The following is a 14,633-nucleotide window of genomic DNA, read 5'->3' as shown; positions in this document are numbered from 1 at the left end:
TGATATGATTTTAATCTAATTTATTGTGACTTGTTTTCTGTCCTTACATATGATTATCTTGGAGAGTGTTCCATGTGCACTTGAGAAGAATGTGTATTTCCTCTCAACATTTTAAATATTTCACTCCACTCTCTTCTGCTTCCAATTTTTCTGAGGGGAAGTCGGATGTAATTCTTATTTTCACTCCTCTATAAGTAAGTTTTTTTTCCCTCTGGCTTCTTTCAAGATTTTTCCTTTATCTTTGTTTTTCTGTAGTTTGAAAATGATAAGCCTCAGTGTAGTATTTTTGGTATATATCCTGCTCAGTGTTTTCTGAGTTCCTGGATCTGTGGCATGGTGTCTGAAATTAATTTGGGGAAATTCTCATCTATTGTTGTTTCAAATATTTCCTTTTTTCCTTTCTCTCTTCTTCTGGAATTCCCTTTCTGTGTATTTTACACCTTTTGTACTTGGATATTCTGTTCTAGTTTTATTTTCAGTGGTTTTTTTCTCTTTGGTTTTCAGTTTTGGCCATTTTTATTGAGACATCCTCTAGCTCACTAATAGATTATTTTCCTATCTGTGTCCAGTCTACTTATAAGCTCATCAAAGTCATTCTTCATTTTTATAGTGTTTTTGATCTTAGCATTTCTTTTTGGTACCTTTTTAGAATTTCCATTGCTCTGCTTACATTGCCCATCTGTTCTTGCATTCTGTACTTTATCCATTAGAGTTTTTATCTTCTTAATCATAGTTGTTTTAAATTCTCAACCAGATAATTTCAATATCCCTGTGATGTCTGAGGCTAATTTTGGTGCTTGCTCTAGCTTTTCAAACTCTTTCGTCTTTTAGTGTGCCTTGTGATATTTTTCTTGGTAGCTAGACGTGATGCACTAGGTAAAAGGAATTGCTGTGAACAGGCCTGGTTTGTGATGGTAAGGTATTGGGGACGGGGAGTACATTCTGTAGTCTTATGAGTAGGTCTCAGTCTCTTCAGGAGCCCATGGTCCTTGGTTATGAACTTCACAAGTCCCTGTCACTTCTTCCCCTTGTTATACGGGACAGAATGACTTGAGTGGGCTGGAGTTAGGTATGTCCCTTCCCCTGGGAACTTAGGCTCTGTTAAAACCGTAGGAAGCTAAGCTAATTATATAGTTTTTCCTGAGACTAGACCTTGTTAAGAAGGACAGAATGGTCTGGTGTATTTCAAAATGGTTCCTTTACCCCCTCTCCCTGCTGGAAGCATAAGGGGATTTTGCTCTGATATTCTCTGTGAGAACTTGGTCAAGCTCCTGGATGTAAAATTCGTGTGTGAGGTCCCCATGACTGGGTCCTTCTGGAGTTTTTATCTCTTAGTTTTGCACATGCTGAGCCTCCAGCAATTCATGAATTGTAGTTCAGGTTTCCCCATTTTGGCAGTGGTTCCTGTAGAGGTTTGCATTCATGGGTTTCTCCTCTGGTAAGTTGTGATTCTCTGCATTTACCTGTTAGTCTCTCCAAGGGCAGTAGTCACCTTTTTACTTCTTGTTAGGACAGAGTGGTGTCTTCCAGCTACTTACATGCTGAAGTGGAAACCGGAAGTTAGATCGGATTCTGATAGGATTTGAAGGGAGAGATAAAGTTGTGTTGCATGTGGAGTGGGGATGAGAGGATAGAATTGAAGTTTAAACTCCCAAGGCTTTTGATCTGAGCAACCAGAAGGATGAAGTTTCTATTTATCTGATGGGAAACAAAGCAGGAGTTTGGGTTTGCATATTAAATTCAAGATGTCTTATTAAACATTAAACTGGGGCGGACTGTTAGCTCAGTTTGTTAGAGGGCGGTGCTCTTAACAACATTGCCTGTTGGATTCCCACATGGGCCACTGTGAGCTGCGCCCTCCACAACTAGATTGGAACAACTACTTGATTTGGAGCTGATGGGTCCTGGAAAAACACACTTAAATAAATAAAAGTTAAAATATGTATATATATATATACATATTTTAAAAAAATACAAAACGCTCACCCCTCCTAATAAAAACACAAAATGCAAAAAAACTGACCAGTTGGGTGCTTTAAAAACAAAACAAAAAAAAAACATTAAACTGGAGGTATGAGTAGGCAGTTGTAGCTATGAGCTGGAGAGGAGGAAACTGGGCTAGAGGTACAAATTAGGGAGAGTAGCAACATATGGGTAGAATTTAAGGTCATGATACTTTGAGATCACTTAGAATGTATAGAGAAGAGATTTAAAGGCTGAGAACTGAGTAACTTTCATGCATAGAGATGGATAAGATGAGGAAGAGCAACAAAGAATATTCAGAAGGAGCAGTGAAATAAATGAACGGAGAGAATGGTGTCCTAGAAGCCAAGTAAAGTAAGTGTGAGGTTCCCTGATACAGTACGGCCAGTAAGAGTTTGGGAGCCCCCCAGGCCTGCCTTACTTACCTAACTCTGAGTTCAGAACCATAAACAAGGGTAATACATGCACATGTAAAACATCAGTCTAACGTGTACTGCTTAGTAGATAATCAGTAATTGTCAGAAACACATTTAGTCAAGTCAGTGATGTTATATTTGTGGTTAATAGTAGCCAAGAAAGAAACACTTAGAATACTGTAACTGGTCTGATATACGAGGTTCTTCTCATACAGAAAATTGGTAGCTGCACATTGCATGTGAAAGCCATTTGGGTCTGAGAATCAAAACTGAGTTATCATTACATTAAATAGACAAGACAATTGAGGTAATCTGGGTGGAGAAGTGAGGGTACTGTGAAATAATCTCTGTATGACTTATTTCACTGTCATGTGCCGTGTTTCCCCTAAAGTAAGACCTAGCTGGACAATCAGCTCTAATGCGTCTTTTGGAGCAAAAATTAATATAAGACCCAGTATTATATCATATCATATTATATTATATTATATCATATCATATCATATCATATCATATCATATCATATCATATCATGTTATGTTATACCTGGTATTACATCACATCACATCACACCCAGTCTTATAGTAAAATCAGACCGGGTCTTATGTTAATTTTTGCTCCAAAAGATGCATTAGAGCTGATTGTCCAGCTAGCTCTTATTTTCTGGGAAACACGGTAGTTTATTAATTGTTACATAAGACCTTTAAAAAAGATCATGGCTGTATAGTTTTTATTTTTATTTTTCCTGTTGCTAAAAATCCAACTAATTTGTATTTGTTTTCACATTTTCGGAGGAAAAAATTGTGAGGAATTACTGTGGGTACTAATTGAGTCTTTTCAACATGAAAAAATTTTAATTTGTGATTATTTTCTCTATAAAGGTATAGCAAATGAATCTAAAAAATTATACGGAGCACAGTTCCACCCTGAAGTTGGCCTTACGGAAAATGGGAAAGTAATACTGAAGAACTTCCTCTATGATATAGCAGGGTGCAGTGGGAGCTTTACTGTGCAGAACAGAGAACTTGAGTGTATTCGAGAGATCAAAGAGAGAGTGGGCACGTCAAAAGTTTTGGTAAGCAGTTCACATCTGAAAGGCTACAAATTTATGTCAGTAATACTAGAGCTGGCTTCCTCAACACAGCCCTTCAGTGTGGAATGGGTGAGCATGTGCTTTGTGAGTTGCACTGAGACTGCTCTTTCAGTTACCATACTTCCTTTGATACAGTGTTCTTGGGTAACAATTTAAGTTGATAGTTTTTGTTTCCTTTTTGCTTATTGTACTCTATTTGATTTTCCTTTTCATCCTGTAGGTTTTGCTCAGTGGTGGAGTGGATTCAACGGTTTGTACAGCGTTGCTGAATCGTGCTTTGAACCAAGATCAGGTCATAGCTGTGCACATTGATAATGGCTTTATGCGAAAACGAGAAAGCCAGTCAGTAGAAGAGGCCCTCAAAAAGCTTGGAATTCAGGTCAAAGGTATTGATGAGCCCCAGAAAAGTTAATTTGCATGGCAGGACTTGTTTAATCAAATCTAGCCTGAAAGTGTAGTTTTCACAGTAAGTTCATGGTTGAAAATATTTTTTTATTTTTAAATATTATAATTACTTCTGGTTCAGGAGGGGCCCCAGTATAAATTTTAAAACTGTTGATTATTTCTAATATTGTATATAGATTAATAAGTTACCATATTCCAGCTACCATTCTATTCTACTCATTCTCTTTTTAAATTTTTTCTTACACATAATATTTAAGCATGAGACTATCGAAAGCCTTTTTACAATAGGTACTGATATACAGATTATTTTACAAACAAAGGCTATACAGAGAAGAGGAATAAAGAGCCTATAGCCACTTTTTTTCTTTTAAGGCCACTAATAAACTTTTGGGGGCTTAACTACATTTACATTTGTGGAAATCTTTTATAGTTTTTTAAAAACTGGGTGTAATAGTTATAGTGAAATTAAGTCAGTAGTTTAATGATGCGGGCGATATATATCAGTGAACTAATTTAATTGATGCCAAAATGTTGAATATGCAGTGAAGGTGAGTCTATTTCTTTCTCCTTTTGAAACTTCACCAAAATAACAATACAGGCCTAAACCAAGTGTAGTATCACAAGGACAAAGAATAGAGGAGGTGACAGCAGTCTAATGATTTCAACAAAATGTTAGAATGTGGGAAGCAGATGGAAAATGTGGATTATATCTGATAAACTAATGAAGTTGAAGTTTCATGAACCCTCAATAGCCAACCCTTTTCTGAAATACTAGGAGGGACCCTAGTAGTATCTTCACATGGTCATACATTTCTATGAAATTTGTAAGACATTTTAATAATTTGTAGTTAATTAAGTTCACTGGGTTTTTCTACTCTAACTTGCTCTCTGTTGGGTAGTGTTGTGGCTGTGGGCATTTTGGGATTAGGCTAAGAAAAAGTTGTTAGGTATACATTTAGTTTGGGTTTTAGTGGTACAGGCATACCTTGGAGATATTGTGGGTTCAGTTCCAGACCTCCTCAATAAAGGAGTCTTTTCACTGGTGGAGGGTCTTGTCTTCAATTTGTAAACAACGCAACATTTGTGAAGCATAACAAAGTGAGATGTAATAAAATGAGGTATGCCTGTATATATGTGGTTTGTAATTGGAAACCTGCATCTGTCCCTGGTAACTGACATAGTAGAATGGGGGACAGTAAAACCTCGGGGTGTGGGCTTAGGGGAGGAAGCCAACAAAAAGCAAGACTTCTGGGGAGGCTCGGGGATTGGAAGCCTTGGCTTTCCTGTTGGATGTGGTTCTCTCGGTGAGCCTAAAGTGGACTGGTTGAAAATTTGGAAGCAGCTCCTTTTCCTTAACACAGGAACAATCTGCTGCTATCTCTGCCTATCAGAAGACTGGATTTATCCTCTAATGAGGCTAAACAGGAAACATTTGGATTTGGGCATATCAATACCAGGCATAGTTGAGGGTGGAAGTAAGATTTTACATTAAAAACAATAGGATTAAGTAAAAATATGTGTACTGAATGGTGACTTCCTCCCCCTGACACTTCTTTTGTTCAATTTACCTGAATGCTGATAGGCAGGAGATTGGAGATATCTTCTCTGGAGTAACTGAAGAGCTTAAGAGAAAGGCCTACAGTTTTTACTAGTAGTCCCCCAATGAAATACCAGCTGCCTTGTCATCTTATAGTGAAGCCCACTGGTTTTTCAGCCGTATTACCAAATACAGATCTTAGTCGGTTTTTGGAATACCTTGCTCTTAAATGTAAAGGGACAGTCATGGACTAGTAGATACATGTTAATAAATGTCAGTTTTTAAGAAATTAGTCAATGGACAGTTCTGAGAACTTTGATCCCTGTATATGAACCACTGCTTTCAGTTCCCTTGGGGCCATGCTTCTTGCTGTGGCTTTTGCTTGTTGCTCTGGTGGAGCACTAAATAGAGGGAAAGCAACCAGCCTAATTTATGAGATCATGAGCCTAGATCATTAAATGTCACAGGATTCACCAAAGGACACTGTTGAGTGCCTATTTCTGGACTCTGTTAATCATGGTTTATTGGTAGTTCTGGAATATATAGGCAAATTAATGAGTGATCAAAGGATTCATCTAGATTTTCTTCCTGTAGTTTGATTTGTTTGTACAATTTAAAAACTATCTTCTATTTAAAACATGTTTCTCCCCTGTTCCCCAGTGATAAATGCCGCTCATTCTTTCTACAATGGAACAACAACTCTACCAATATCAGATGAAGACAGAACTCCACGAAAAAGAATTAGCAAAACGTTAAATATGACTACAAGTCCTGAGGAGAAAAGAAAAATTATTGGAGATACTTTCGTTAAGGTACCTTTTAAATATCCTCAGTGTGTAGAAATTTTTATGTGAATTTTAATATTTGTTTTTTCCTTGTCATTATATCAAATAACCAAATTTCCTGACTAATTTTGATCTTTTTTTTTTTTTGGCCAAGAGTTTTATTCTATTTTTCAATTATGCTGACTTGTAGGAACTGTTTTACATTTTTAGAAAAAATAATGTGTACTTATGTTTTCAGGCTTTTGTAACTATTTAAGAATAGGTATTTTAAGTTGATATTAGACTTTAGTTCTTTGGGTATTTCAATGGCTAATTTTCAGGCTCTTGAAGGGAATGTTTGGATACCTTTTTGAATTATATTAAAACTTGTTCTTTAAAGAACACACGTTCTTAAAGGAGTTTATTTTGGGCGTTGGTGGATTTCATCTGGTCAGTTTTGCATAAGGACTTTGAGAAATTTAGCTGAAAGTATAAAATTTTGCTGTTTTTTAAAAAAGATTTATCTTTTAAAAAGGCTGTTTTACTCTGTTGGTTATAGATTGCCAATGAAGTAATTGGAGAAATGAACCTGAAACCCGAGGAAGTTTTCCTTGCCCAAGGAACTTTACGGCCTGATCTAATTGAAAGTGCATCCCTTGTTGCAAGTGGCAAAGCTGAACTCATCAAAACGCATCACAATGATACAGAGCTCATCAGAAAGTTGAGAGAAGAGGTAAAAACTCTGTGAACTTTCCCATAAAGCTCTTTCCCTCCCTCCCTTAACCATTTGTAAGTGTGCACAGTTGAGTAGTGTTAAGTGTGTTTGCATTGTTGTGAAACAGGTTTCCATAACTTTTCATCTTGTGAAACTGACACTCTCTGTACCCACTGAATAACAGCTGCCCTTTTCTCCCTCTCCCCAACCCCTGGTAACCACCATTCTACTTTCTGTTTCTATGAATTTGACTACTTTAGATGCCTTATATTAATGACTAGCTTTGTTCACTTAGCGTAAGTCCTTGAGGTTCCTCCATGTTGGCTTGTGACAGGATTTCCTTCCTTTCTAAGGCCGAATAATATTCTATTGTATGTATATACACATTTTGTTTACCCACTTATCTGTCGATGGACATTTTGGTTGCTTCCACTTTTGGCTGTTGCGAATTGTGCTGCTATGAACATGGGTTTGCAAATATCTCTTGGAGACCCTGCTTTCCATTCTTGTGGATATATACCAAGAAGTGGGATTGCTGGATCGGATCATATGGTAGTTCTATTTTTAATTTTTTTGAGGGACTGTCTTAATGTTTCCATAGCGGTTACACCATAGTACCTTTTTACCAACAATAAATAGACAAGGGTTTCAATTTTTCTGCACCTTGGCAACATTTGATATTTTCTGTTGCTTTCATAATAGCAATTGTAATGGGTGTGAATTATCTGTCTCCATATTTTGGGCATCTTAGTGGATGTGCTGTGGTATCTTATTGTGGTTTTTGATTTGCGTTTTCCTAATAGCTAATGATATTGAACATTCTTTCATTTGCTTATTGGCCATTTGTATATCTACTTTGGAGAAATAGCAATTCAGATCTTCTCATTTTTTAATTTGTTTAATTTTTTATTGAATTTTAAGTGTTCTTTGTATATTCTAATTACTAGTCCTTTATAAGATATATGATTTGCCTTCTGTGGATTGTCTTTTCACATTCTTGATGGTATCATTTGGAGAGCTTTAATTTTGAAACACTAGTATATTTTTAAATTGTCTTGTATTGTAATGAGAACTATGTCAGAGATGGAGGGTAGGTTCGTTCTGATATATTTATATTTAAAATATTATATTTAAAATATGTTTCAAAAGAAATAAGATCACTATATTTTTCATCTAATTCCTTATAAGCACATAGAAGGAAATACTTGAAAAGATGAAGTTTTAAAAAATGATTTTTAACTCTAAGGTAAAGACAGCAGGAAAAGCCAATCATTTGTTACTCTTTGTTTTCCGTGTCATTTTGGTTACTGATTTGTATTAATTGGCTTTTTCCCCCTGTAGGGAAAAGTGATAGAACCTCTGAAAGATTTTCATAAAGATGAAGTAAGAATTTTAGGCAGAGAACTTGGACTTCCAGAAGAGTTAGTTTCCAGGCATCCATTTCCAGGTAAAATTAGAATTGAATTCTGTTTGATTTGTCATTAGATCTTCATGTTGAAGAAATATCAATTCAGACAATTTAAAAATAATTTATCTCAGGGAACACGTAACTTGAGAGAAAGGAAAAGGTGAGTAGGGCATGAGAAAATTCTTTGTACTACTTACTGTATATTCTTTATTACTCATTTTCCATTGTATTTATATTATACTATTTTTATGAGTCTGGCAGATAATGTTGCCATCGGATGAGAAAACCAAGGCTTAAAGATATTTTAATTACATTGCCACACAATTCTTAGTGTCAGAGCTGAGATTTGTATGTTCTTTCTATGATACCATGTTGTATTCCATGGAAGACGGGGTTAAAACTTGGTTCTCTGAAATCCTTACCCCATGGCTGACTTGTCTGAATGGATGCACCATTCATTTTCTTTGCACAAAGTGGTGTGCAACTAATTCATGGACAAAGACTACTCAGTTTAGTCATTTGCTGTCATATAGAAGAATAATTAATTAGAGGTGATATTTGTTTAAAGTTAGGACTGAGAGTCTTAACCTGTTTTTATTATGAGTTCTTCAGTTTGGGCAAGTCTTGTGCCTCAGTTTCTAGCTCTCATCGTTAGGTAGGTGATGAGACAATGGTCCAATTAAATTAAAAATACAGTAATAGTTCACATTTTTTGAGTTACTAGTATGTGTTAATAAGCGCTCTTCTAAATATTTTACACATATTGTCTTATTTGATAGACAATATGTGTATCACAATAAAAACTACTATTATTCTGTTTTACAGATGAGGAAATTCAGGGACAGAGACTAATATGCCAATAGTTATGCAGATTAGGTTTGGAGCCAGGATTCTAGCCCCAATAATCTTGCCTCAGAGTTTGTGCTCTTAACTACGATATTGCTTCCTAAAAACAGTTCTACAGAGGTATAACGTATGTGGTGATTAGCACTGTTTTTATCAATAAACTTCAAATCTTGTAATTTAAGATGATCAGTCCTTAATCTAAGGATTAGATTAATCAAAGGATTGTGTATGAATGCAATGGAGGGAGGCCAAGGGGTCCAGTATCCTTGGTCATCTTTTTAGCTGGATTCACTTGACTGTTTTAAAAGTCTATTTTATATGTTGGATTTTTTATTATGTAAGATTTCATTGACAAAAAGGATTTTGCTGCTTTTAAAAACAATTAGGCATGCTACTTAAATAGCTGTTCATTCTAAAGGTGAGGCATGAAACTGAGAAGTTAATGGACATGGCTAAGGTTTTGTCTATAAGCAGGCATCTGAAGGGATGCCTTTTCTGTTTTTGTATAGTAAAGCAGCAGAATCCATTTTTCTTAGATCCATGCATATCTTGTGTTTTTATCCTTTTAAGTATTTAGTGAAATAGAAACACCAGTTCACATCTTTTTGAATTAAACACTCTTGTTGTACGTTTGACTTTTTTTTAAAACAACATACTCTTCTTTCTAAAATTAGATTGGTAGTTGAACCTGGGTTATCAATGATAAGGTGATTTATTGTACTGTCCTCTTTACTTCTGTGTATGTTTTAAAATTTCCTTATTAAAAAATTTTAAATAGATTGGCACATATATTGTGAGTTAAAATATATTGGAAATTTGTGACACTTAATCAAAAATGAAATAGAAATCACTGATACGTAAAGGGAATTAAAACAGTCTAAAAAATGGATGGGAAACTAATAGCTACATTTGAAATTAAACAATTTACAAAACTTGCAATGGTGATATGTCAATTATATCTCAATAAAACTGGGAAAAAAACTTAAAATGGCAAATGGATTTTAATTTTTGGAAGGACTTTATATTTGGAAATAGCAAAAATTGTATATTAAATTTTTATATTAAATGTAAATTTATACTAAATACCATTGTTACTCTTCTCTTTAGGTCCTGGCCTGGCAATCAGAGTAATATGTGCTGAAGAACCTTATATTTGTAAAGACTTTCCTGAAACCAACAATATTTTAAAAATAGTAGCTGATTTTTCTGCAAGTGTTAAAAAGGTAATAATTTACACTGAATTTGTATATTATGAGAGCTTTAAACAGACACAGCTAATCAGTACAAGAAATTAAATGGATTCTTGTTGTACTCCAGTATTTATAATTAGGGTTTCATTGGAAACCCTATTCATATTAGGGTTTCATTGAAAATTCAGAGTAATTAACCTTTGCAATGACTATGAAGAAAATATTCTACAGAGACACTTAAATGTGGACTTCTCTTTCCAGACATACAGTAGATTAGATACCTAAATCCTTAAAAATGCTAAATATGAGAGGGTGTTCTAGCTCCAAATTGAGGATGAATGGAAAAGTCTTCCAGTCCTTCTGTAGATTTGATGCCTAAATTCATAATCTGTGTGGTCTGAAAAACCACAAGCTAAGAATTCTGAGATTTAATGTGGCGCTTGGTTGGTAGTGCTGCCAGGTGTCAGGAAAGAAGCAGTGTAAATTCTCTTTGGAGTATTTTCAGACAGGCGCCAAAGGATTCCCACAGATACAATTCCAACTAATACGAGCTCACAGTGAAAAATTACAAAATATGCATGAATGAGAGCTAGTGGAAACTACCAGAACATAACCCTCAAACACTTCAAATACTGAGATTAGCAGATTGACAATATAAAGTACATAGAATTAAAAAGCAATTGACAGTAAAAGCAATTGACAGTAAGAATAAAGTATAGATAAGAGACTATCAAAATAGCTGGGCAACTTTGAAGATAAATAAAGTTCTAGAAATAAAAATAACTGAAATTAAAATCAGCTAAAAAAAGAATTTGTGAACTCAAAAACAGATGTTAAATTATCCAGAAATCTGAACAAAGCATCAAAGAGAAAATACGGATAGAAGAGATTAAGATAGAATGAGAAAGTCGACTTTAACATATGTCTAGAAGCAGATGATAGAAAAAAGTGCTTGAATTCCTCCACACTGGTTAAAGACACCACACCTAAGATTTAGGAAACTTAACACATCTCTATCAGGATAAAGGAAGGAATTGGACACCTGGTTGGCATACCTAGCAGAACTGCAGACTGCCAAACACAACGCAGCTGCAGAGAAAAGGTTGATTACCTAGAAGGAAAGACTTCAGAGTGCCAAGAAAAATAATTGTGAACAATAGTGAACAGATAACTTGTCTTCTAAGAATTAGGGCAAAATACTCTCAGAGACATTTTCAGATAAACAGAATTTACTGTTAGCACTCCACTACTTAAGGAACTAAGTAATTCAGTGTTTCTCAAACCTGGTTGTGTATTAGAGTCACCTGGGGAAGCTTTTGAAGTATACTATGCTTGGGTATTTCTCCCTAGAATTTTTTATTTAATCTGTGATGGAACCTGAACATACCAAGAAATTTGAGTATACAGCTAGGCTTGAGAACCGCTGACTTTAGGAGAAGCAGAAGGATCCCTGGAGAAAGGTCTGAGATGGAAGAAAGAATGGTAAACTAAAAAAATATTAAATGATTAAATAAAATTGAAGCAAACATAGATTATTTAATAAAAATAATGTATAATTTTTGGTGTTTATTTAAGAAATATTATGCTGTATAGCTAAAATATTGTTTGCCAGGAGATCAGAGAGATTGATTCTCTTTTCTTAAGTATCCACGTTAACACAGGGGAATTCTTTTTTTTTTTTTTTATTTTTTATTTTTTTTCCAAGTCAAGTTGTTGTCCTTTCAGTCTTAGTTGTGGAGGGTGCCGTTCAGCTTCAAGTTGTTGTTCTTTCAGTGTTAGTTGTGGAGGGCGCAGCTCAGCTCCAGGTCCAGTTGCTAGTTGCAGGGGGCACAGACCACCATCCCCTGCGGGAGTCGAAGTGGCAACCTTGTGATTGAGAGGACACACTCCAGCCAACTGAGCCATCTGGGAGCTCAGCGGCAGCTCAGCTCAAGGTGCCGTGTTCAATCTTAGTTGCAGGGGGCACTGCCCACCATCCCTTGAGGGACTTGAGGAATTGAACTGGCAACCAACCTTGTGGGTGAGAGCCCACCGGCCCATGTGGGAATTGAACCGGCAGCCTTCGGAGTTAGAAGCGTGGAGCTCTAACTGCCTGAGCCACCGGGCCGGCCCCAGGGGAATTCTTAACAGAATAAAAGTAGAGCGTTTAACTTTAAAATCAGCAAGGGGGAAATAAATGAGCTGAGAGAAATCAGTTCAGAAGAGTGTAAGAAAGGAGAAAGAAACATAAAAAGTGGGACAAAAGGAAACTACTGAATGAAATGGTAGAATAAAATCCAACCATATCGTTAACCCACATTTACTTAAAAGGACTAATGAAAACATAAACTGTCAAACTAGATTGAAAAGTAAAACTAACTATAGTCTCTTTACCTAGGGATAGAAGAGGTAAACGAATGGAAAAATATATACCAGTCAAATAAACCAAAAGAAGTAGGTGGATTGTTTTCAGACAAAATTGACTTTATGGCAAAAAGTTTTATTAGAGATAAGGAGAAGGTTTGACTAGTGTGAGGTATGCCCCATGCTTATGACAGAGGATTACATCTAATCTCTATATGTTATCTTGATGTTTAACTTCTCATAGCCCTAGCTCTCAGGAATAAAATTCTGATACACTGCATAGCACACACAAGTCAAAGAGAAATACCAAATAGGATCTGTTGCTATAAAACAGTAAGAATACATATGTAAGATAGTAATAGATACCAAAAAAGTGAGTACCTTATTTCTTGAAATCCTAAGAAGTATCTCTGGTTTTTCTTAGCCGCATACACTATTACAAAGAGTCAAAGCCTGTACGACAGAAGAGGATCAGGAGAAGCTGATGCAAATTACAAGTCTGCATTCACTGAATGCCTTCTTGCTGCCAATTAAAACTGTAGGTGTGCAGGTGAGTTGTGTGGAATCATTGACCTGAGACAACATTTTCTGCAGTTTGTTCTATCCACTAATATTGAAATAGGAATGGCTTAGGAAAATGAAATATGAAAGCATATACACCAATTTTAGAAATGTAAAAAGAAAGAGTTTTATAGAATGTTTATGGAGTGAATTCGATTTTAGGGACTAAATACTCAGGCTGAGATTTTGTAGTTTTGGAACATCTGTCATCTCTAATCAAAAGTAAAAATTCAAAGAATGATTTGCTATGGGGTTGGCTGGCCGGCTTCTGCCTTGAAGGGTAGGTACCAAGAGATCATGTCCTCATTTATCCTTCTCGGTGTGAAATATACGGCGGCTTTAGAAGTGTAATTGCAAGATGGCCCCCAGCTGAACATGTTATATCATGTGGGTCTTCTTAGCTTGTGTATTTCTTAAACTAGTGCTCTGTTTCTTCAACGTGTCCTCTTTCTTTTAGCTGTGATAATGTACAACTAACATGTTGTATTTCTTTATTGTGTCTTTCTAATTGTAAAAGCATGTGAGGATAATACAGTTCTCACTTTTCAAACACTATTTATAATTAGATTATATTAAGTTCTCCTTTATATGGTTCACCAGTGAGTTTCTGGGGAAAAATAGCTTGGGAGAGTAGGTAAGAGGAAGGTTTCTTGTCCGTTATTTCGAGTTTGTAGTTAAATGAAAACTAGAAAAGGTGTCAGTAATTTAGCTCAAAATGGCATGAGTGCCAGTTATTTGGTTAATGTGTTTATAATTGCCTCTTAGAGTAGAATTATGTGTGGAAAGAAATGAACTATTTTAGATGTTATTTATCTGAAACTTAATAAATGTATTCTTTTCCTAAATTTGTTGGATAGTGACTTTTTTAAAAAATAAAAAATGAAGCTTATTCAGGTTCCACTACTCTTTCCATCAAAATTAAAGTTTCTTTTGTTAGATGTTTAACTTTCTTCTAGTGTTTGAGGCCTTTGGAGAGTTTTTGAAGCCCAAGTAAAATCATAATTCACAGTTAGTATAGCAATAAAGTTTATTTTCTAAATACCAAAATAAACCATACTTGTAAAAAAAATAATAAAAATGCAGTACATTTAAAAATAATTTCCCCTCGTCTTGCTCTCCGGTTGCATTGTATGTCCTTTATTTTAAAAAGAAAAGGGAATTAGTTGCACGGTCACCTTTTTTAAACAGTACATCGTTAACTTATCTTTTTACACTATTACAAGTAGATTACTCTTAACTGCTGCCTTACGTTTCATACATTGTCGTACCATGCTTCAATTAATCTGTCCCCTACATATGGACATTTAAACTTTTTTCAGTATTTCACTACTATAGGCATTTCAGCAAGTAATGTTTTATTTCTTTAAGCAGTTAT

General features: G+C 35.4%; 1 protein-coding gene across 1 annotated transcript in view; it reads left to right on the top strand.

Annotated features, from left to right (window-relative positions):
- Positions 1-14,633, top strand: part of GMPS (guanine monophosphate synthase) — a 59,431-nt gene that overhangs the window by 37,254 nt on the left and 7,544 nt on the right. The window contains exons 6-12 of the mRNA XM_081066079.1: positions 3,278-3,471; positions 3,710-3,875; positions 6,092-6,243; positions 6,755-6,928; positions 8,252-8,357; positions 10,272-10,387; positions 13,122-13,247. Of these exons, the coding sequence (XP_080922205.1) occupies positions 3,278-3,471; positions 3,710-3,875; positions 6,092-6,243; positions 6,755-6,928; positions 8,252-8,357; positions 10,272-10,387; positions 13,122-13,247 (1,034 nt within the window). The remainder of the gene's footprint in view (positions 1-3,277; positions 3,472-3,709; positions 3,876-6,091; positions 6,244-6,754; positions 6,929-8,251; positions 8,358-10,271; positions 10,388-13,121; positions 13,248-14,633) is intronic.

This window comes from Rhinolophus hipposideros, assembly GCF_964194185.1.
Source record: "Rhinolophus hipposideros genome assembly, chromosome: 2".
In the NCBI taxonomy this organism is placed as follows: domain Eukaryota; kingdom Metazoa; phylum Chordata; class Mammalia; order Chiroptera; family Rhinolophidae; genus Rhinolophus; species Rhinolophus hipposideros.
Note: the sequence above shows the minus strand (reverse complement) of the source record. Positions and strands in the feature narration are given on the sequence as shown.